The following is a 24,571-nucleotide window of genomic DNA, read 5'->3' as shown; positions in this document are numbered from 1 at the left end:
AAACGTTACTCTTATCGCTGAAAACGTAATCTTTGAAGCCTTACGAATGTATTAAACCGAATTCAGTGGTTGTGATTCGTAGCAAGCTTCAGTGAAGACGTTAGGTTTTCGCTTGACCTATAAACGAACGCACTTTGCATAGTACATGAAAGTGATTCTTAGGTAGAGGGGCATAAGCACCACTTCTGCTTGGCGGCTTGGTGACTTGCGTCATTTCCTACACAAGAGTTGCGTGCCGGCGTACGCATGCGGCTCGCCCCATTCGACCCCCGGCAAAATGGCGGTGCCAACATGGCCGCCGGGCAGCCGCAGGATGCTCTGTGACGGTGCTCCTGTCCGAAACGACGTCGACACGATTTACCGGCGCGCTGCACACCTTGACACGCACATCCGCTCAGACACTGCCGTCGTGATCGATTCGACGCTTGCAGCGACACGGCACGGCTGCCGACTCGGAACGCGCGTGCAACAAGTGATATCGTGTCGAAAACTGGACGAATAAATGACGGACTGATATTGTTTTCAAGCAGTGATGTAATTGTGGGTCACATATAAATATAGAACGTGCCCTTTCAGTGAGTGGCGGCGCGGGTGAGCCAAGCAGTGAGTGACGTCGGCCGCTCACGTTCCCCGCGCCGCGCAACGTCAACATTGCCGGTCGCGTCACGCCGTCCGCGATGCACATAATAATATCTACACGCACGATCGCTTCTACTCCAAGAGACAGTTCGTAACGTGAACTTCGACCACGAATTGATGTGTTATTATAATAAGACGATCTGTCAAGAGGTCGGCAATGTGACAATAATCGCAAACAATGTTTAGCTTGCCCTGCCGCGAAATCGTTAAAGTGGTGTATGTTTTACACATTAATGATGTGAACGTGTGGTTGTCAAGCTAATAACTATCAATAATGACGATAACACAAGTGCATAGTATAGAGCGCGTGTCGGCGGCTCGGCGGCGAGCCCAGTGTAGTACGAGCCGCGCGGGCGTGTGAAGCGCGCACCAGCACCGGCACCGCGCGCCGCTGCACGTGCTACCCATGTGCCATGCTGTTGTCATCCATGGAATACATTATTAGTGATTGACTAGTTGAAGTGACTGTGCTAAGAGATGTTAGTGTGAACTGGGACCGATGTTTTGGTTTCCGCGATTGTGTGGTTGGGGAGCGGGCCGGGGTCGCGGGCGGCGCGTGGCTCGCTAGGGCGCCGCCGACGATGTTGACATTCGTGTTCGCGGTGTGGTCGGCGGCACGCGCGCTGGGCTGGGCGTGCGAGGCGGCGTCGTCGCCCGAGGCGGACGAGGCGCCCGTGCTGCCGCGGCTGCGCTCGGCGCGCGCCTCCAGCGACCTCTCCACGCTCAGCACCACCACCACCAGCTCCAGCCAGACCAGCTCTGGCGACCATGTCAAGAGGTCCCGTCACCCAACAACATAGGGATATTCGATCACAAACAACAGTCGTATCTATTTACCATATCATACATATGAAATCGTGAATGTGTTGGAATTTTTCAAAAGATATATCTACTTACGTACTTCAAACGTATTACACTATAAAACACTAATCATAAGTAAACGATAAAATCGTTTGATGAGAATAAGATAATGTATTGATGTAAATTAGATATTTCATTATCTTCAATGACGTACGAGTTTACATACATATGTAGATATGTACCTACATAGGTATGTAGCTCTCTTCGTGCTGGGGATCGATGACTTTGAAATAAAATCCCGTTTTAAACACTTATTACAACTTTTATTTCAACAACTTTGGCTCGTTCGTTACACTCAGTACCGCGTGGTTGCCTCTCACCGTTCATTCAGTCCCTCTCTCTCACTCCTTCGCTCACTCGCTCACGCCTCCCTCATATTCTGTCACGTTCCATTCCACTCGACATTCATTCCCACATTCGGCCGTCCTGCACTCATGTCTGTCCTCAGACATACACCAAATCTTATGTACTAACTAGACTAAAACATCATAATAACCACTACATAATTGAGTTAAATAAAATAAACTGGAACCATACTCTACAACAACCTAATACACATAACTACTTCCTACAAGACAATCTTGTTTCTGAATTTAAAACATACAACTCTACATTGGCAAAAACATTTAAATGTTACTTCGAACTTAATACAATTTATAGGTTTAGAAAACAAAATGTTTAGTTTTACATAGAAAAATAACATAGTAAATACTCTGGTACAGATAGCCCTACGCCATGGCACTGTGATAATGAACGAAAGTTAACCCCTCCTGAAATAAGAACTGCAATAATAACCTGCGGAGTAAGGTGACTGCTACTCCTCCAGCATCTCGGCGTCACCGTGTTGAGGCCATCTCTTCATTTGGTCAGCTGAACTGGATGAACGCTGGGGACCCTCTACAGAACTATCAAGTTTCTCTACGTCATAGCGATCCTTACGCTTGCATTTCACCACTCTATAAGGGCCTAGGTATTTAGGTTTCAGCTTCAACCCTGGACCGAACTGTGTTCTTTTAATCGCCACTAAATCACCTTCCTTATACTTTGAACTTTCCTTCCTCTTTCTATCATATTGTTTTTTATTTTCCTCTTGTATCTTTAGAATCTGTTCTTTGGCTTGCTGCCTTATCTTCTCTCTATTTTCATCATATTGTAGTGTATTTTCTTCCTGTAATAGTTGTAGAATTTCCAAATCTTCCTTACCCTTCATTTTACTCCCATCAGTAGTTCAAATGGTGTTGTGTTTATGCTTCTCTGGAAAGTAGAGTTGAGTGCCCTCTGCACTTTGCTTACATGCTTGTACCATACTGCAGGATTCTCCAAACATAGTTTTGTTAAAACTGGAATAAGTATTCGATGTACTCTCTCCACTTGGCCATTACCACGTGGCACACCAGTAGTAATCTTTACATGAGATATCTTTTCTTCTTCACAATAACTCTTAAACTCATTACTTGTAAATGCCGTTCCCGGTCTGTTATGAACCGCCGGGGTTCCCAAATATTTGCTGATGAATCTGAATTTTCCTTAATGTCTCTGATGATGAAGTAGTTTTCGTGGGAAACAGCCATACGAACTTCGTAAACCCATCTATCACCGTGAGTATGTAGTTGTATTGCTTTCTTGTCTCTGTAAGTGGACCAATATGGTCTAAATGCAGGGTATCAAATGGAACACCTTCTTTCTCTATCGGATTCAAGAATCCTTCCTGTTTTCCTTCCTTCCTTGTTGCTAGTAGGCAAGGAATGCAACTCAATAAAAAATCCTGCATCTTCTTGTCCACATCTCTAATGTAATATTCCTTATTCAGTAACTCTTTCATCTTAGACTTTCCAAAGTGACCTTTGCTGTGTACTCTGTTAATAATTTCTTTCTCCAAACTTCTTGGCACTACAAACAGCTTCTGCTCAGTCTTATACAACACACCATTTTCTAACCAATAATCGTCGTATGGACTTCCTCCTCTCAAAATTTCCTTTATGGCTTTTATGCCATCATCTTGATCTTGTGCTTGGCGTAAACTCTCCTGCAGAGTAGTAACCACTGCCACTGTTGGTATGCGGCTCAAAGCATCTGCATGCTGCATCCTGGAGCCCGCTCTGTGCTCCACTTCGAAATCATATTCACTGAGCATGAGGACCCACCTGGCTACCTTGGCTGACAAGTCTTTCTTCTTAAGTGTTAATTCAAAAGCCTTACAGTCTGTGACTATTTTAAATGGAATACCATAAAGGTAGTGCCTGAACTTCCTGATACCTTCTATGATGGCTAGTGCTTCCAATTCGTAGCTTGAGTACCGGCTCTGAATGTCAGTTGTCTTCTTACTCATGTAATGTACTGGGTGTAAGCCTGACCCTGGATGGTGTTGCATGAGTATTGCAGCCAATGCTACACCTGAGGCATCGGTGTGCAATTCAGTCTTCAACTTCGGATTGAAAATCTTCAGAACAGGTCCGCTAGCTAATTTATTCTTCAGTGTCTCAAAAGCTTTTCTTTCCTTATCCTCAAATATGAACTCTGTATTCTTCTTTAATAAATCAGTCAATGGCTTCGCCACAGAAGCATAATTTTCAATGTACTTCCTGAAATAGCTTGTCAATCCAACAAAACTGTGCAAGTGCTTGAGGGTTCTTGGCTCAGGGTACCTTATGACTGCATCCACCTTATCTGTACTCGGCCGTACTTCTCCATCCTTCACCCTGTGGCCCAAGTACTCAACTTCACGCTGCAGTAGGTTCGCCTTTTTCCAATTAATCTCCAAGCCATAATGTGCTGCGACTTCTAGCACTTGCTTCAACCTCGATACAGCCTGAACTTCATCCAAGGCTGGAATTATAATGTCATCGATAAATATGATTAACACTCCTTGGGAAATCAAATTTCTAAAGATTATACTCACAAATCTCATAAAAGTCTTGGGACAGGTGGACAAACCAAACGGGGCACGGAGAAATTCAAACTGCCCGTGGTGAGTGACAAATGATGTGTACTTAATAGACTCCTCGCTGACCTTCAAATGAAAGAACCCACTTTTCAAATCAAGTACACCGAATACCTTAGCTTCCTGCAATTTGTCAATCAGATCATGGATTACGGGAAGTGGAAATTCATCCTTAACTATTTTCTTGTTGACCTGCCTATAGTCCACACAGACCCTAGTCGAACCATCTTTCTTCTTTACTAGCACTAAAGGACTGGAGTAATCTGAGAAACTCACCCTCACGATGCCTTTATCAAGCCATTCCTCGATTTGATCTTCCACTACCTGTTGCTCCATAAGTGACAGTCGTCTGTCGCTGTCGCACTGGGATGTCATCCTTCAATACAATTTGAAGTTGGATCGGGGCCTCTTCCTTATACAATGGCTTATACTCCTCAACACATTGCATAACCTCACTCCTTACTGCTGGATCTTGAATGTGATCAACATTGACTGCTACACATCCTGGAAAACAATCAATTTGACCAACCCATTCACAACAACCAATGGGAAAAAACCTAATACCCCCTTCATTCATTACCACAGTAACACGACCCAGGAACTCTTGACCTATTATTACGTCGTAGGGCATCACCTCTGGTGGAACTAAATGAAAACTACACCATTAAAACACTGATTATCAATCTCAAGTCCAACAGAGACGCTGCCCCTTGATTGTATTTCACTACGGCCTAATCCAGACATCGTTAACGTTTCACTCGCCACTTCGGCGTTCAACATAGGTAAATACAACAAAGATAATAGGTTCACATCACTACCTGAATCTACGAGAGCATTTAAAACTGTATTATTAATTTTAATGTCTTTTACCGGCTTCCGAACACATTTGTTTACATGCGTGATGTTAACGTTTCGATCTTCGTAACTCGTAGCTGTCACATTTACAGTGTTGACATCTGTCAATGTCAGTGACGTTTCATTGTCTATGACCGCGCGGACAGTCTCGTTTCCGCTTACTTCGTTCACCGTTCCGAACATAGCCGCGGGTCGCTTGGGTCCCAACTTTCCGGCCTCCCCGGAACCGGAAGCCCGCCTCCTCGGCCGCCGTGAGCGCCGCTGCCGCCTGCGCCCGCCATCTTGGCGCCTGAATGACCCGATGCCGATGCTGTAGCCGTAGATCTCATCGGATTTACGGGACACTGGTTACGAATGTGACCGAACTGATTACACCCAAAACACTTCAATCCGTTTTTACACACACCCGCTTCATGTCCCATGTCACCACAGCTATAGCACCGCCTCGCCGATCCCGATGCTGCCGAGGACGCCTCCGCCGACCTCGCATGACCTTTTAACCTCTCGGTTCTCTTTTCTCGCTCCCTGGTTTTGGACTTCATTTTCTCATAGAAAGCCAGCTTTTCCTTCAATGCTGGAAACGTGGTCACGCCGTACAGAATCACCTTATTGCTCTCGTAATCGTCGATGCCATCCACGATGTACTGTATCGCGATGTAGTCGGAAATTTCGCACGCCGCGCTAGCTCTTTCATATGCAACATGTACTGATAATACGTCTCGCCTTTTAATTTCTTGCGTGCCGCCATTAGCTCGTGCATTTCCTTGACGTTCGCGGTGTCTGGAAATTCCTTCACAAGCGCAGCCTTGAGATCGCCGTAGGTTTTGAATGCCTTCTCGGATTTTAACCATAGCTCAGCCGTCCCGGTGAGTGACCGGCGAGCTACGATCAAAGTTTGTTGCGGCGTCCACTGAAATATCTCAGCGTTATCCTCGATGTCTTGAGCCCACTTACTCGACGAGTAAGATTTGTCGTCTCCGCTGAACTTCTCGATGAGCCCCTCTGTGAGCCCGAACGCCACCGGCGCCGCTGCAGTCGTAATCGTCGTTGATTTCGATTCCATCGTGCTCCGTAACTTCGTAATTCAAATTTAATGGCCGCCGCGTCGCGCCGGCCGGTGCGTCGTAGAAAACTTCGTGGAAATTCGTCGTTGATCGATCCCGGACGAGCCCCCAAAATCTGTAGCTCTCTTCGTGCTGGGGATCGATGACTTTGAAATAAAATCCCGTTTTAAACACTTATTACAACTTTTATTTCAACAACTTTGGCTCGTTCGTTACACTCAGTACCGCGTGGTTGCCTCTCACCGTTCATTCAGTCCCTCTCTCTCACTCCTTCGCTCACTCGCTCACGCCTCCCTCATATTCTGTCACGTTCCATTCCACTCGACATTCATTCCCACAGGTATATACATTTTATTGATTTTAATCTGCAGGTAACTGTTAATTAAAATCTGCACAGTGTATGAGTACATTGATACGCTTGCTTATATTTATGTTATCGTACATAAATGATATGTACGGTCGGCTGCATTAACTGGCGGTTACCCCTTTGATAATACATTTTTGCACGTCCAAGGACACAATTAATGATACACCTATAGCCACGAATATGTACTTTCTTTGGCACTGTCCAGTAAAACATTTGAATTCAGTTTCAAATTCAAATAAAGATCTAACATGAAAGAGGATACGACAATAAAACTCATAAAACATTGTATGAAATAGCAAAGAAATATTGTTAAGCTAGTCACGAAATTATATTTCGAAAGCTATTTCAAAGAGCAAGGCTTTCTTCAACATCGCATGATGCAACCTTACCTTCGTTCCTTTTGTTATAGAACAATATTTGACGCGAAACCTGGAGATTTTCAGTGCTATTCAGACGTACTTGGAATAAAATTTATGTAGCGAGAAATTGAGCTTCTTTACGTAGACGTATCTATAACTCTGTTTACGGTAACAATGAATTCTAAGTATTGAATTTGAATATACATAATTTATTGGTACATATTTTTCTTATAAACGATTTTAAATTTCGGTGGCAACATAAGGCCAAATATTTTATATATTATCAATTAATAACATATAATAGATAACAATCTAACTGCAAAAGTTTATAAATGTAATGCCCTGTTATTGTTCGACTGTGATAATTTTGTAAAATTCTCATTGAATATTTTTATCAAGTAGGTACTGTCATCACCTGAAATTGTCATACTATATTAGTTACTGTTGATAATTTACTAGGTATTTGTAAACGTAGTTTAATATTTTGTATAATAAAAACAAGATATTTTGTTACGTTGTCACATTGGAAGAGAAGTATGCATAATTCGAATTTTCCTAAAGTATATTTACGACTGTTGTTTGTACGACTACGACTCCATATATTAAATTATAGTGGTTTTGTGACAGCAGTAAATGATGCACTAATGAATGATACATTGTGTTCTAAATATAAAGAAAACTTGGCATAGGGTCACACGTTTACTAATAACATATAACGACATAGAAACATTATTTGGAAATTGAGTCATGCAATTATTATTTCAGACTTTTTCAAAAATAATTCATACATTTTAATGATTAAGTTTATATAATAAAAATATAGTCTCACAGCTAAAACAATCCATTTGGATTTTCCTCCAAAGACCGACACCGGATTTATAATCCCTAGAAATTTGTAAATCATGACGGACGAATATATTCGTCGAATTCGTTGTACTTATCGTATAGGTAGATCTATAATGTTTTTTACGAACCTTCAATTGTTACTGCTGTTTGCTGCTGACACACATTTTCCTTATTGCCTATGCAGCTTTATTTTACAATATCCGAATTTTTATCAATCATTTATTTGTTGATAATAATCATCGATAGCAATGACGAGTAATGTACGTCATACAATGTCAATTTGTATCTCGTCACTGGGCATAAGCGTTGATAAGAAATAATATTTCAGATCAACATTAAAACACGTGGTTTTAAATCTGCATCTAGTTACTTTGGCACGGTACCAAACCAATAATAAACGAACATTGGAGAAAATTTCGTAAACACCGGTTGAAGTGTGATATGAGCAACAGTACTATAACTATGAGACTGAATACGTTAATGCACATAGGTGAAAAATAAAGTCTTTTGTATGGCGAAAATGCAGGAAGAAAAACCTTAGGATTGTTCCTTATTTTACATACTATGAATATAATAATATATTTTATTGTCTACCACTCAGTGTTATGTTTTATCACAGAATACGTGTAATCCGCGCAGTAGCTCATCGCCCATACATTTGGCAGAACTTCAAAAATGTCAATATGTATGACGGTGACATAGGTATCTAGGAAATATGCTTCGTGCGTATCACATGAGAATATTAAAATGTTGAAAATATGTACTTGAGACGAAATAACACAAATACCCGTATAATTGGGGAAGAATGTATGTATATAGAGTATATATGTTGATTGGTTTCCTGGTCCACTTTACCTATTACTTTTTGTTCCATTTTAATTACACGTACTGAAATAACCCAAAGAATATCCAAAAATGAATGAACAAAAACACAATACGGTGGTGTTATTTACCGTTCCTAAAGACAAACTACTGCCCCGTAATTATATTATACCGTCGTCGGTTGCCATGCTCTGTAATTAAGTTCTTCCAATTATTTACCGCGAACCGAGTCACACAGCCTCTCTCAGGAAAGCGCTCTCAGAGAAAGAACTCCATATAGTAAACAAATTAGCCAGAATTGATAGCATACAGGAAAATTAAACTTAATTTTAAAGATAGCTATTAAGTGACTTTTTACTTCCTACAACATTGTATCTGCTACATAAAAATTACTTTGATAAAATGACAATTAATTTAATTTTAATAACCAGTTGCCCAGTGACAGATTTTTACTCTTAACGTTATTACCACGCATAACGTCATTACATGTCGTCCCTGCATCTACTGATAGAATGTAAAATGAAGCTGATAGTGATCGAATGATGGGTTTGGTCTGGCTGGCTGGTGGTCACTTCTGACGGGTAGGCATGTGGTCAGGTGGAGCGAGGCGCCGCGGCGCTGGAGCGCGAGGGGCGCGTCCCGCCGGCCGCTGCGGAGGCCGCCAGTGTCCGCACGGAGACGCACCACTGGCAGGTACAATATAAATAGCACGGGGGAAATTACACGTGTGATGCGCCCTTATTTTGAGAAATTGATTTTTCTTCTCTTTGTTCTTTTTAGGGATGTACAGAAATCTTAGTCGTTTAAATAGAATAAGCCCTAGTTATTATATTCTTGTAAACAATTTTGTCAAATTGTGCTTATAATCAAATTACTTAAGACATTACAAACATGACTTTCCCGAGAACTCATTTCACAAAGAAAATGACCTGAAAATATAGACATACACGTCTTTCTTATATCACGAACTACTTATTGCATTGTTTATATGTATGTATTTCCATGAATGTATGTCGCATATAATATCTTATTTATATTATATTGTATTTATATAAAAATTCTACATTATTACATAGGACATGTAAATGTACCTCATAAGAAACTTTTGCAGGGGACGACCTGGTGTTGTGCTTAATTGGGCCCTGACTAGGCACAATTTAATTGCAATACACTTGATTCCAATTGTAAATAAGATACTGATAAGTTTGCTGACATGTCAATTATTGTTATGCCAGACTTCGTATTAACATAGTGCCTGAACTATCTAAATAATTCATGTTATATGTTTTCGAAATATACAAAACGTTTCTTAAAAAACCTTATCTACTTTCGTGTAATCTGCCAACATATTTAACAGGGAAACTTTATTAAAATTAATTGATAATCAATTTTATTTGTAGTATTTGTTTTGAAATGTTGAAGTTACTACTTATATTTACTTGCTACTAGTGCAGGCACTGAAAACCCTTTAGTTTTTGCTATTTTGTCAGCATAACTACCCCCTACAAAAGCAATGAGCTAGTAATAAAGTGCTTTGTTTAATAATTAACTTTTACAAAATGTATGCTTTAAAATGTTTAATCCTTTGTATCTTAGCCTACTATGATAAGTGTTATATCCGTTTTATCGTCATAAGCACGCCACATATTTGTCTACGTTGATTAAACAAACATAGGTATTTTAAGTAAAACCACACTATCATTATGAACGCGCATTCTGCAAAACTAAATAATGACGCTAATTTCGGGTGCCAATAAACGTCTCTGAATCTGAAGTCACAATTCCCCAAAGAGAGTCAGCAAACCCCATTGGGGGCCACCAGGGCCAAAGCCTGCCGGGGCTGCGGAATTGTTCGAAAAAGTTACCGCGGCCCTGGTACATAAAGGGTTCAAGAAGGAACATAGTGGGTTTTAGTCAGTAAGAACTTGACACTCCCCCACGCTGCACCCACAGCGGGAAAGGATGATTTCCCACGAAAAACAAGTTATGTCACATTAATTACATAAACCGGCTATTTAGACTATTCGTCATTATTATTAAGTCATCAAAACATTAACATTTATATGCTATTTACATAAGATTGAAATTATATTGCATGTATTTCCTGTTTTTTAAACGGTTTTATTTAGCTCACCCCGTTTGTTTTATTATTTATTCATTCTTGGGTCAAATTTAGTAATTCAAATTTCACCCTCTTCCTGTCAACCGATTAATCTGAAATTTTGTATACACCTTTAATTCTGATGACAATACAATATAGTAATATCAATAACATTGTAAATCCAATATGGCCGCCGGCACAAAATGGCGGATAACGTAGATTTTATCAATCCCATCAATATGGGTATCAAACGAAAGTTCTCAACCAGTAAAATACAATGTACTATATAAAATTAAAATCCAAGATGGCGGCCTTTACAAAATGGCGGATAACAATTTTTTATCAATCCCACCAATATGGGTATCAAATGAAAGGGCTTCACAAGTAGAAAACTGTCAGTAACTCCAGCGGGGCCCAACAGGGCCAAGGCCTGCCTGGGCTGCGAGATTGTTCGAAAGAGTACATAAAAGGCCTACGACGGAACAAAACGGTTTTTAGTCAAGAGTCTGGCACTCCCTCACCGCTGCTGACCCACAGCAGGAGAGGTCATGTGATGATTTTTGGGGTCTTTAAAAAAAAAGTATCTGGAAGGGCTATGTATTGAGGAATTAGATTGTAATAAATTGTCAGGTAAGAGACCGTGTAATAATGATGCACTAAATGAATTAGATAGAATGAGGAATATTCGGTAGGCATTTTCATTAAATACTAAAAACTAGAAAATAAAAATCGGTAAAAACTTTTAAGTTAAACGGTTTTATCTTATGTGCACTGAAAACTAGAAAATAAAAAAATAGTTACTTACCTGTCAACCTACGTAGGTGGTCCCGGTCATATTAGACTAAAATAAAAACGTGGGGCCCCTGTGAAATCCTACCTATGGCAAAGCATATCTTTATACTTTGGTAGATCATGAGCTCGGCGTTTGCTGGTGAAGCCGCTACGGCTGATTATTAATTGTCAAAATCTCCAGTTACGATTATAGTAAGTCGATGCAATCCACACCTATTATACCTCTAGAAGAAAGTACTACAGCAATAGTTAATGGGCCCCACGTTTTTATTTTAGTCTAATATGACCGGGACCACCTACGTAGGTTGACAGGTAAGTAACTATTTTTTTATTTTCTAGTTTTCAGTGCACATAAGATAAAACCGTTTAACTTAAAAGTTTTTTTACCGATTTTTTTTTGTACAAATGTGTCATAAATGTATCATGTATGACATTATTCTGATAGTATTTCATATACAAATCGTGTCATTATTATATTCCGTCATTGTTATTAAGTCATTAAAATGTAAAACAACATCGGAAGATGTTATTTTTCCTGTTAATTGTGTGACATCAGGTGTTCTAGAATGATGTAATGGAAATAAACATTCTTGAAGATGACATTCGTTGCAGTCATAGTGAGATTTACAATGATGCACCCAGTGTGATGTCCTTTGTACTACTCCTTTGTCCTACCTAAGGATATATCATGGGTTTCTTGAAATTATTAGCTCTAACTTCCACATTTTCCGTCTGGTTTTCTCACTTGTGACTTATATAAGTGTTACCAATTTTTTACAGGAATTAATTGTTACTTCATGTTTTATTTGTTGAGTCAATGTGTAAGATATATTTAAATTATAATTACTGTAAAAAATATACTTCGCAGATTATTAGTTTAATATAAGTACTAAAAAAAAAAGCCTGTACAGTAGATCTATACAGTTCTAATTTTAGACTATCTATTTTACAACGTCGTTAATTTCTTTTGTCTGCAAAAACATTGCGGGTCAATGAACTCTTTGTAACGCACAACTTTTGTGGAGTTATTTTGGAACTAAGAAAACTCTATTTATATTGCTCCATGACACATCCTCTTAAAAATACCGGCTAAGCAATTTTATGACACTGGCAGTTAATAATATATTAGGTCAAAGAGCAATTTTCCACGTGACTAACACACAGGTTTTTAGAATAAACCCTATATTGTATAAACTAGCGTCATTTTAGGCATCAATTAAGATCATATAAAACAAAATTATAATACTTGAAAACTTGCAATGTCATATAAGGATGATCATCTACACTACAAGCCACTCAGATATTAATTGTCTTTTTATTCCTCAATTACGTGCTATCTCGCGGCAGGTGCTATAATTACTCACCATTTGTAAGACAAACCAAGAGTATCTACCTGATTTAGCTCCCAAGACCTTATAATTAAGATAGATTACCGTAATTATCCGGGTTTTAACCGTCTATTTGCGAAACAACAAAGGCTTTATAAGCGTAAGCAGTCACACTAGAGTTAAGGATTTCAAATGTTACCTACATCATGTGCTGAAGTACAGATAATAATTAAAAACTAATTGTTATTTTAGATTTTTAGTTATTAAAAAAAATATATGGATTTAACAAACACATTCTGTGAAAATGTTGCGCGAAACAGATGAAAATAGCAACGCTAGCCTTTAAAAGAGACCTCTGGCGGGAACAATACGTACTAAACAGCTGACAGCGACTCGATAACGAAACTTTCCGAGAGCCAGTTGCCGAGATTTTCCCGCAGATGTCACTGTGATACTCAACATTGTGAAAACTTGCTCATCAAAACATACGTCTATGCTTTCAATTATTGATATTCTTAAATATCATATCACATTATTAAATGAGTCATCAAGTTTGGTGGTTTGAAAGATTGGCAAATACACTTGTAAAATTACTAATATTAGCGATTTATTTTAATAGCCTTATCATCATCTCTGATAAAGGACGCAGAAACTACGTAATACGTTATCACTTCTTCATATCATTAGTGACTGCACAATTCACGTACATTTTACGTATTTTCCTTCAGTGCGGACGTAGTTTACCTTTGCAGGAAAAGCATGCGAAAATACTAAATAAGTAATACTTGACAAAAAAATAAAACGCATACCAATGCCGGTGCTATTGGGGTAATTTTAATTTCATAATATTAAAACGAACTTATATGATTAGTACTTATTCTATAAATAAATATTCAGTTGTGTACTTTAGAATTTATCGCCGCCACACGAGGTACGGCGAGTTCTACTCGCGTGGCGATTGTCTTATCTGGGCTTATCTGCCGATGTACTCGTATGTTCGGATTAAGACCTATTCATGTCATTTGTGCGTTATATTAATCACTGTGTGCTATTGTTTCAGCTTCGATGTGGAAAACGGGGGTGGTGCGGGAGGCGCGGGGGGCGCGCGCTCCCCCCTCGAGGGGGGCTCGCCGTCCACCGCGCTCGTCCTGCAGGCCATGCCGCAGCGCCGCGAGTCCTTCCTCTACCGCTCAGACTCCGACTTCGAAATGTCGCCCAAATCTATGTCGAGGAACAGCTCGATTGCCAGCGAAAGGTAAGACCTCTTTGTCTAGACATATAGATCTATACCTAGCCTTCATACGAGCTACGGAACTTATCAAACACGCCTGCCACGCCCTCACAAGCCATGCTCCAGACATGATCCGACAGAACATGCGAGACTTGATATCACATATGCACGTATATATAAATAATCTCTCTCAATAAAACGTCAGTACATTCACATGCAGTGGGCGACATAAGCTGCTTACTTTTATTACAACTGATGCGAACATTTTTCACAGCATCAGTGTGACGCAGTATTGTGCCGCACTCAGCAACTCTTTCATATTATTATGGGATCAGAATTCAATATAAGGCGCGCACGATGCATATTCCGCCTCATCACCCATCACTCTGCAGTCTAATGAAAGGAGCTACACAATGCAAAAGTTACACAAAGGGGAAAATGTGTGTTGTATTAGTAACGTGCGAATTGAGCACATCTAGATATTTTTCTAAAGATTACCCAACAAAAATTGATTAAAAAATTACAGATTCACCCTTTCAATAACTTTGAATACCTTACTAGGTACGCCCTTTACCGTTTCGATCTCAAAGGGACTGCAGGAACTCATTATACGTTCGTAATGGGGTAACTCGAATTCCATTGACAAATTGATGAAGAGAATTATTTCCGAAATTGGGCGCAACTTAAATTACTTCTTTAGCGTGAATCTCGTTGTTGGATCTTATATTAATGATAAAAGATGTTTGATTTCGAGACAGACCACCTGTTTGATGTTACTTGCGGTAATATCTATTTTTCAGAGGTCAATGGCATACTTAATACTAATTTTACTTAGAAAAACATGACCTTTTTAACCTTTGCCAAAGTAAATCGATATGGTCCATGTACTAAGTAGATTGCGTATGGTGGAAGTATTTTACCCATGTTAATTCAATGAAATCAGTAGAATACGAGTAATGTAAAAGGGGTCCATATTGAGAGTTGCCCTCATAGACCAACTGGCTGTCCCTATCCCGAAGTTTTATAATAAAGATAGATATAGCTAATTCCAAGAGTACAAATAAAGCCATCTTCGTAAATATACGTTTTCATTTAACGTAAATTGTTCTCAAGCACAATTATATTAAGTTGACGATCGAAATTCTTTTGTCTCACGAACAATCATGCGTCACCAGATACTGTCAATTTAATTACAGTCACACAGAACTCATTTTCTAATATTACAATTAATATTCATTTCTTTTATTTTATTGGATCAATTGTATTCAAATCTTATTACGAAAACAACATTATTCATGCTTGATCTTTGCGTTCGAACACAAACTCTGGCTCTAAATAAACGTAGACTTCAACTTTCGATTTCGAAATAATAAACCCTCATAGGATGAATCAAACAAAGCTTAACTTTAACGAACATTAATAGATATCGAGTAGCAGACCCTAATATTACGAATCCACGACCAATAGTTGCATTACATTCAATTTAATATTTCGCATCTGAAAAAAGTTTGACATTCAACATTTAATTTCTTTGATATGATTATCAAAACTCCGGTTTGTACCTATCTACCGATGATTATGAAATTAAAAAGTTAGAAATCAATTATAGTAATATCTAAAATAGTCCCAGCAATGTTAAAATCAATAAGGTGTTGAGAAATCAAGATTAATTAGTGTCAACAAACTACTCGATACACAGTCAGGTATCATTTCATATCGCATTATTGCGATGTTGTGTATAGATAATAATTGGTTTAGAAATAGAATTATGTAGCCGATAATATCTTCATTGAATTCATTTATTTGTATGACCGATTTTAATCCTCCCGTTAGAAAAATCATTTAAGTAGAAGCAGTAGAAATATTCGGAGATACCATTAAAAAATTGTGATGTACCAAGACATTACACTAGTCATCAGTAAATGTTACTCACCGTAGGTTTTGTCTGCATTCCGAATTGCATGAAACAAAACAATCAACGAAGCAACACAGCTTCGCACACAGGACCAAAGTAAGCTAAATAATCATGTTCTATGTAAAATGTTTAACTGTATATGTTGTGAACGACTAACAGTAGCCAGCTTACTGACAAGCGCCACGTGCGGTGACAGCATGCGTACTCGCGGTTGTGTGTGACGTCAGCTGTGTCGCCTGTTGCTCACACCGCCCGCACCAGCCGAGCGGGACACTCCATCCCATCACCCACAGAGCCTCTCACTACACTACTCCAGCACAAACTTGGTGTGACGCTGACCCCGCATACTTGTAAACGCGACCTGACCCGCTTAGGTGGCATAACGATATGTGTCCTCTGATATCTTCGTTCTTTCTTTCTTTTCCTTATTTTTTAATTGCTTGCAGATTCAAGGAGGCCGAGGCGGCACAACTGGACAGAGCGTACGTATACTTACCTACGCACATATAATAGCACCACACCGCTTTGTAATCTGTCTCAGTTCTCTTGGCTTGCTCTCCATTCTCGCTTTCATTGTTTTAGAGCTTTCTTTGTTGGTGTGTGTTGTAGTGCTATGGTTTGTTCCTACTGTCCATACAGGTTTCAGGAGTTTCAGGCTTCGTGCTAAGAGCTTTATTTTTGTCGGCTTTTAAACGTATTTACTCTTGAGCAGAGCAAAACATAAAACTGCAAATAGGTTGCTGTTTTAGAGGTAGAGCATAAAGACCACTCTCCATATTTGAAGAGTTCTAGATACTACTGCTAGGTAGATAAAGCTATGGATCAACTAAAGTATCGTTATTCAAAGGCAGTTGACAAAAAGCTGAAACATTATGTATTTAAACAAGTCAATTAACTAGTGGAAGAACAAAACATTTGTTACATTCTATCGGGTGCTCATAAACAAGACTACCGACAGTGGAAAGTAAATAAAAAACCGAAACAGAATACACATAATAGCCTTCATAAGAATACTGTAGGAAGTAAGCATGTCAAATAGTGTGATATATACGAACCATACCACTGAGCTATGATATGTACCTGCATATTTTTACATCATTAGTAAATTGGAACATTGCATGCGTGTAGCATGATTATTTTCCATTATAGGATAATATTTGAAAACCCACAAATTAAATTAGACTTTTTCACACGACTTTTATTGGATTCGGCTCTGTTTCAACCATGCGTATTAGATTACGTTCAAACGAATTTACGAAAATCTACCGGGGGGATGAGAACTAATGATCCATGATACTTTTCTCGAAGATATTCGGTTTTTTCAAAATAATATGCCTGTATTTTATGTTCTGAAAAAATACCAAAATGTTTTATTACATAATATAACAGTATTAATATCCTCGTCAGATTGTTGATTAAGTAAACTGACCAACATCATAATTGCTGGCTGTCAATAGCAGTCGTTTATTTTTATCTGAATATTTTTAGATGTACCAACCGCTGTTAATGAAATAAGGACTTTAAAGATCTGATTGATTTCCATTGCTATGCTAAACATATATTTTTTTGATCTGCATAAAGAACTGAAATAAACAGAACGTTTAAGGCTATACTTTTCAGGAACGTCACAAAAATAAATTCTATATAGTATTTGTGCGTTCAACATACCTATTAGTAATATAAACACATTAAAAGGTTTTGATATAAAGTCCCAATAGAGTCGTAATTGATAGTAGATTGAGACACTCGATTGACGAATCCCTAATGACACCTAATTGGACATCGTTAAAAACACTTTAGCGATCCCGAATCTTCTAAGCCGACTATCAGATTAGGTCTACTCTGTGGGTATTATTAGACTCTTGTAACTACACAGCTGATGCTTATCACCTTAAATCATGTAATCACGCGTTGACGTATCATCAAATAATCACTTAATCGAGTAACAATACATATGTACCTACATACACTTTAGACTTGGGTTTATTTTCGTCGCACAAAAGAGAAAATACAGCTCTGACTTAAAATTTCGAGTAGATCCCCAAGAGGATTATGTACTTAAACGATTATATTATTTATACGATAACATTGCAAAATATTGTCAATAACATTGCTTTTATTACTCAACAACCTTTTTCTTAAATGCCACTTAGCGTTTATGCTTTCATAAGGTTCTTTAAAAACACAAACAAGTATGATGAAATAAACTAGGTATTTGATAAAAACAAAAAAGATGAAAGTGATATTTTCGTGATCAACAAAATTTTAACTGTCAGAACGGTCGAATCTTTAACAAAAATATGATAAAACATATTTTTAGAACTTTAAAGTGATCGGTTAAAGTAAATTGAGGTAGTTAATTAAAAGCTTGAAGCTTGGTGGAAATATAAAATTTCAGAAATAAAGTTGCAAAAGTACCTATACCGCGAAAGAAATAGTACCATGAATATCATCAATAAATCACAAATACACTTGTAACACGACATGTAACATATTCGACCTGAAAGCGACTCGCACCTTGGATGTAAAATAATCGATACTGAGACTACGGCGAACACTGCCCGGTATATTTTCCATTTCATCTCGGCATTATTTCAACCTGTACCCTTACAAGTACCTAGGCGTATATCTGATTTGTCTTTGATATTGATAATACTCTTACTGGCCGTTGATTTCCAAGTCGAACATTGATTACCGGCGCCCACCGTCGCCAGTTTCCATTAGCGCCAAATTTATCGTCGGGCGGCGTCGCGCGCTCTCGGCAGCGCGGCACGAGGCGGCGAGGCGGCGAGGCGCGGGCGGCCGGGCGGCGGGCGAGCGAGTGGGACGCCGCCCGCTGCGCCTCGCTCGGCTCCATTGATAGTCCGCGCGGGCTGCCGGCGACACGCCACCTCCATGCCCAGCGACACGCGATGCACATAGCTCTTGTTCTGCCGTACAAACCCCTGCCGTCACTCAAACCCCAACTAAAATGTGACTGAAAGCATCGGTGCTATTGAAACGCGAAGTGATCTGCCTTTTTACCTTTCTTTTCTGAAGAGAAATATCTTATCGTGTAGTATATTTATTTGAGTGTTTGAGATTCGCGGTTGAGCGGTTGGACATTGTCGAGGTCGTTCACTGATCTGACAGGTTGGCCCCGGCCGCCGTGAGCTGCACGCAATGCTCGAGCTTCAACAACTGCGCTCATCAATCGGTGCCAAGGATGAGGCCTAACATTTATGCATACCTTTAATTTTTGAGAAGCGACTATCAATAAACTATGTAGTAAAAGATTAGGAGACTATGTGATAATATGGTTGCTTCTTTATGTATGTAGGCAATATGATGTTATAAATAAATACACAGGTTTCACTTAAATATTATTGTCGATAAGGACAAAGTGTGATAAAGTTATCTGAACACAATAATATGTATGTCGAAGTGATAGAATACTCAATCGAATAGGAGATTAGCCTGAAACATTTGTTATTTATATATCGACATTGCATAGCTGGGACGCTAGGAGTGTTTATATAACAGTAGGCGAGTGTCATCTTACTGATCTCGGCAATAACAACAGTCATTAGTGGCAAGTGGCTCGGCGTAGGAGACGACGTCAGGGTGATGACGGGCGGGCCGCGGTAGGGCCGTCAGTGGCGAGTGCGTGCGTGACCGCGTGTAGCGTGTAGCGTGCAGCGTGGTATGTAGTGCGTCAGTGGACAGTGGGCGCCGACAGTCATGCAGCGGTCAGGGTCCCAGTCGGAGCGGCTGGGCGGCGCGGGCGCCGGAGTCACGTTTATCGCCAAGAGCTCGGCCTCGGAGCACAGCATGTCGACTGGCGTGGCGGCCGGCTCCAGCGGTGGCACGCTGCCACGCACTCTTAGCACCAGCGTACTCAGAATTAAAAACAGATCCACCTTCTGGGAGAAATTCTGGGACGAACGCACCAGGCGCGATGCGTGAGTAGAATAAGCTCTTCTATTGATTTTAGATATTCATTTTCGACACATCAATGTTTTATGTTCCCACAATATACGCACCAGGAAAAACGGTCATGTGTTGATTTTTGTACCAATAACAGTTATGATAACAAGGGAAAAGTACGTGGTACCTACTTCAGCTGAACTCGATAATGACAGCCTAATCCGCTAGAATAATAATTGTTAAAGGCCGCCGTAAAACTCCGAACAATATAATCAACGATCATTTTCACAAACAAAGCCCTTGACGAGAAGCGACAAATTACTAAACTAGTTAGTAGTTCCATCTTTTCCAATGAAATTGTTCAACACAATAACGTTGTTAACTTGTAAATCAATCACATTTTCCATCACGCCCATTCGTTTGTTGTATAACATTGAAAATAACTACGTAAACATTGTTCTCCTTGCAAAATTATTGTTTTTGTAGTTACCCACTCAAAGCAAGTATGTAGGAACGATGTACACAGGCATTAACCTTAATAAGAATTTTCATCTTGATCCTCGCTCTGCTCACGGTACATTCATCTCGGTTTATGTTTAGAGTAATTGCGCGCTGACTATCTTAACTCTCTGGGGAGCCGCCGCGTCAGCTCGCGTCCCTGCGTGCTTCAAACCGTTAAAACAAATCTACATTATTCTTTGCATCAATTAATATCACGAGCGTCATTTGGGAACAGTTATATAGTTACCTAGTATCACGACGTAGTAAATTAATTGTCCCAAGTGTGGCGTCCATCACTTGCGATCCAAAAAGCAAACTGAATTTTTAATTGGTCAGACCAAAGTTTGCATGCATCACGGTTAAAAGCATTCCATCATTGTCCGAAGCTTCACGTAGATGCTAAGTAGAAACCTTTTTCGCAGTAAACTATGTTCAATGCGCTTTCGTAGTATTTTAAATGAAATATTACGTGCTGTGATATTGTTTCGAGCAGACAATAAACTTTGCTGACTGAACATTTATCATGAAGATGAACGATCAGAAAAGCAATAACTGAACATACAAAATCATGGCTTCATTCTGATTCTTTTGCGTAACAGTGACGAAAATTAGTTAACACTTCAGTTTATTGATAGACGGCATAAAAACAGATCTCCAAAATGGTAACTTCAAAATATCGTTCATTTACCCAAAAAGTATTGTACAAATACTTGTTTGGCAATTATATGAAAGGTGTTAATCGGCATGTATGGCTCTCCATACATACTATGAATACGGCTCAAAATACTCCGTATTTGCAAAAGCTATAAAATCAATTGTTTCTGATCAAATATTCGACTAACCGAATGAGCAGGAGGGTGGCTATCGGGTGGGGTCTAATAGATTCGGAAACCATTCTTGTGTGAAATAGCACAATTAAAGGGATTTTACGATTGTTGTAACAGTATATCGATGTCAGAATTTTCATGGAGGCATCTGCCTACGTCAGAATAAATGTTGAATCTATAGGCACGAGTACGTCCTACTCTGCGCAAGATAGATGATAGCAATTTGCATTCACCTTCACTTCGGTATTTAACTGTAATAGCGCTCGAGCGGATCTTCATGCACCTGCCTGCTAGTTTATATAAATTATGTACATATTGACACCCACCTGGAAAGGGCTTTCCTCGATAATTGCCAACTGAACTTTATAAATAAGCGCCAATAAGTATTGTAAATACTTACATCTACCCACACGTTTCTCCAAGATTATGTACGAAGAAAGTAGAAACTTGGGTGTATCAAGTAGCAAAAATAACATATTTTGTGTCAGTTTGACGTCACATCTTAATTGCAACAAAATGATATACTTTGAAATCAATTTAAACTTTCAGTGCTGCCATACCGGTTCTACGATTCGATTTATTTGATTTACGCAGCTAAAAGCTGCCCTTTGAACTGTGGCTGACACCACAGATTTCAAAGGTCGTTTCGACTTCGGCGAAAATTAATCCAATACTGCCTGTTGATTGTGTAAGCACAAATGCCAACACAAATACGAAAAAATAACATGGGTGATATTGTAAATACACCCTTGATACCATTACAAAAACTATGGTATTTATTGTAGATTGTACTACACTAGACTAGTGCTATTATACAGAATTAAAAAAGACAATAACGCAATGTTTTCGATCAGTTTTAATCTGAAGTCGAATCTCGAAGATACAATAAAGAATCTTTTGTAGTTGTAGCAATATTCTCAAGATTCTAACTCAGAACTATCGGATTTTCATCACGCAGAAAGTACAGAAAAATAACACCCTCATACATGTAGGCATGGATACGCCTAAAACATCCCTTTAATATGTTTAAGTATTAATGTAGTAGAATATTTGATAAATCTTTTAGCCTTAAGCCTAATCTTTCTTTTTTGCAGCTTACGCTCATTTTTATTCCCTTTTCGCTGGGCATGTTAGGCAAATTCACTAAATCCATATAGCGAACTGAAAATAGACAAGGTTCGTAGAATTGTATTGAATTGTTTTTATAAAATGAAAGCTTAGCTTGGTTGCCTAGTTAACAGAGTGGGCGTTAATTGGAACACGTGGCCGGTGCAACGAGCAGGCTCTACCTGACTACAAATAGAATGAATGGAAGAGATGAAAGCATTCTACAAACATTTTGTTAAAGTAAAGTTCAAACGTCACTTCACATTACTGACACTGACCTTTGTTTATTTTTGTACTCCATTATGGAGTTTAATAGATTTTTGCTACTTATAAACTACCTACTTACTTCAATTGAGTCGTTTGACATCCTACCTCAAATCCTTTCCGAGGGATAAGTAGCCGTGGGCGCTAAACTCCACAAACAGGACTTGGTTTGACATCAAACAGACGGGTTTTCTATTATAAGAAAGGTTTCGATTGTTTAGTACTGTTTCCCGCTGTTTCAGTATCTCCCTTACATGACTAGTTCACGCAACCGTATGTCCTCCCGCAGGTTTCAATCAATTTCCATTCCATATGCCATCTGATTTGATTTATCAGCTTTCGCGTGAAAATTTAACAGACGGAACTGAATTACTTGTGTATATAAAATATTTTGTTACACACATCATACAAAGTAAAACTTGATTGTTATTGTCATAATCATGGACTATTCGGATGCAATCCATTGGTATGTTATGGAGTGCCGCCAACATAGCGAACTCCTGCATTATAAACTGTAAACATCTTGACATGACCATGCTTCTGCTCAAATACAAAGGAACGCGTATATGTCTATAACAATACAAAGGTACACAGTACATATTTCATCTTATTTCCATAAGATTGGCAAGCTCGGACCTACGCCAACAGATTTTCTATCACCCGTGCCAATTGGTGAACGAAACGTAAATGTATTCGAGCTATCTATAATGTCAACAAACATGAGTACTTGCTGAACAAAAGTACGGCAGTTATCAGTCTAGCTGAGATAAACGCCGCAATATTACACAAATACTGAAAAATGTACTGGCAAAGTACTGCTATTATTTTCACCAACAATAGAAATGATTATGCTTTTCTCGGCTTCCATTTCTCTTCTAAGAATTCCGGATAAATGAGGATGAGGACGTAACGTCTATAAAGTATTATACATAGCTTAACATAATACTTCATTGAATAACAACTTTACAACATTGTTGGAAATTACGATTGTTTCACTGTTGTACCTGAATTTATCTTCATACAAACCACAAATCAAGTGCAGTGTTTGTGGTGTTGACTTTATTATTGCGATAAACTGAATTCAATTACAAGTGTTCGTATTTACTATACCTTTGAACGATTATATTATTATACTCACAGTGAATATTATCTTTGAACTTTGTTAATCTCATATTATATGAGTACTTAGTGTAGGCGCCGAAACGTTTCTCTATTATTAACTTTTACCTGACTTTTATGTGTAGATAAATCCCGAGAAGAGCCGTAACTTTCTCGGTTTAATATATGAGATTCCGAAGTTAGGTGTAATAGAGTTGATAGTTAGTTCAGTAGAAACAAGCCCTCGTAGATAACAAACGTATGAAGTACCGTCAAGGCCGTACGGCATGTCAGGGGAAATAATCGCCGCCCTTCAAACTTCGTGTCATACAGCGTATTGCAAAGAAACTTCACAATGCATAATTGCCTGCATCGGATTTCCCATGAGCTTGGATACAATATTGTCTCTTGAATGTGCATGCTTTTATTGCATGTTTTTATTTCAAATAGAGCATTTTGTTCAGCTATGCTGCGTTACAACAATTTTTCTGTTAGTTCCGTAAACTCGTAAGGTTTTCTTTGAAGAAAATTAAGTAGAAAGTATAAAAATCTCTTAAATGTCAATTCTCGAAATATACAATTCAAATAAAACTTCTAGGAAAATTAATACTGATGATGAATGTTGCTTGATAGTTTTTCCTACTATTTGAGGAAAATATTATCCACAAAAATATGATTGAGGCTCAACCAAAAATTACGTTTTATTTCAGTAATCCTCACCACAGTTCTGTGAGAAAATTGTTTTGT

At 38.9% G+C, this 24,571-nt stretch overlaps 1 protein-coding gene across 11 annotated transcripts in view; it reads left to right on the top strand.

Moving 5' to 3' along the window:
* LOC110384055 (3',5'-cyclic-AMP phosphodiesterase) overlaps positions 1–24,571 on the top strand; it is a 368,048-nt gene that overhangs the window by 299,284 nt on the left and 44,193 nt on the right. For 8 of the 11 annotated variants that reach the window (XM_064034097.1, XM_064034103.1, XM_064034102.1 and 5 more), the window contains 2 exons: positions 14,036–14,230; positions 16,568–16,603. In XM_064034097.1, coding sequence (XP_063890167.1) covers positions 14,036–14,230; positions 16,568–16,603 — 231 coding nt within the window. Of the gene's footprint in view, positions 1–288; positions 1,418–9,351; positions 9,448–14,035; positions 14,231–16,567; positions 16,604–24,571 lie in introns of those variants that run through there. The other 3 variants (XM_064034098.1, XM_064034099.1, XM_064034096.1) reach the window with 3 other exon arrangements.

The sequence above is a fragment of the Helicoverpa armigera genome, chromosome 4 (genome assembly GCF_030705265.1).
Source record: "Helicoverpa armigera isolate CAAS_96S chromosome 4, ASM3070526v1, whole genome shotgun sequence".
NCBI classification, from domain to species: domain Eukaryota; kingdom Metazoa; phylum Arthropoda; class Insecta; order Lepidoptera; family Noctuidae; genus Helicoverpa; species Helicoverpa armigera.
The sequence above is the reverse complement of the archived record's forward strand: the minus strand, read 5'-3'. Positions and strand labels throughout refer to the sequence as shown.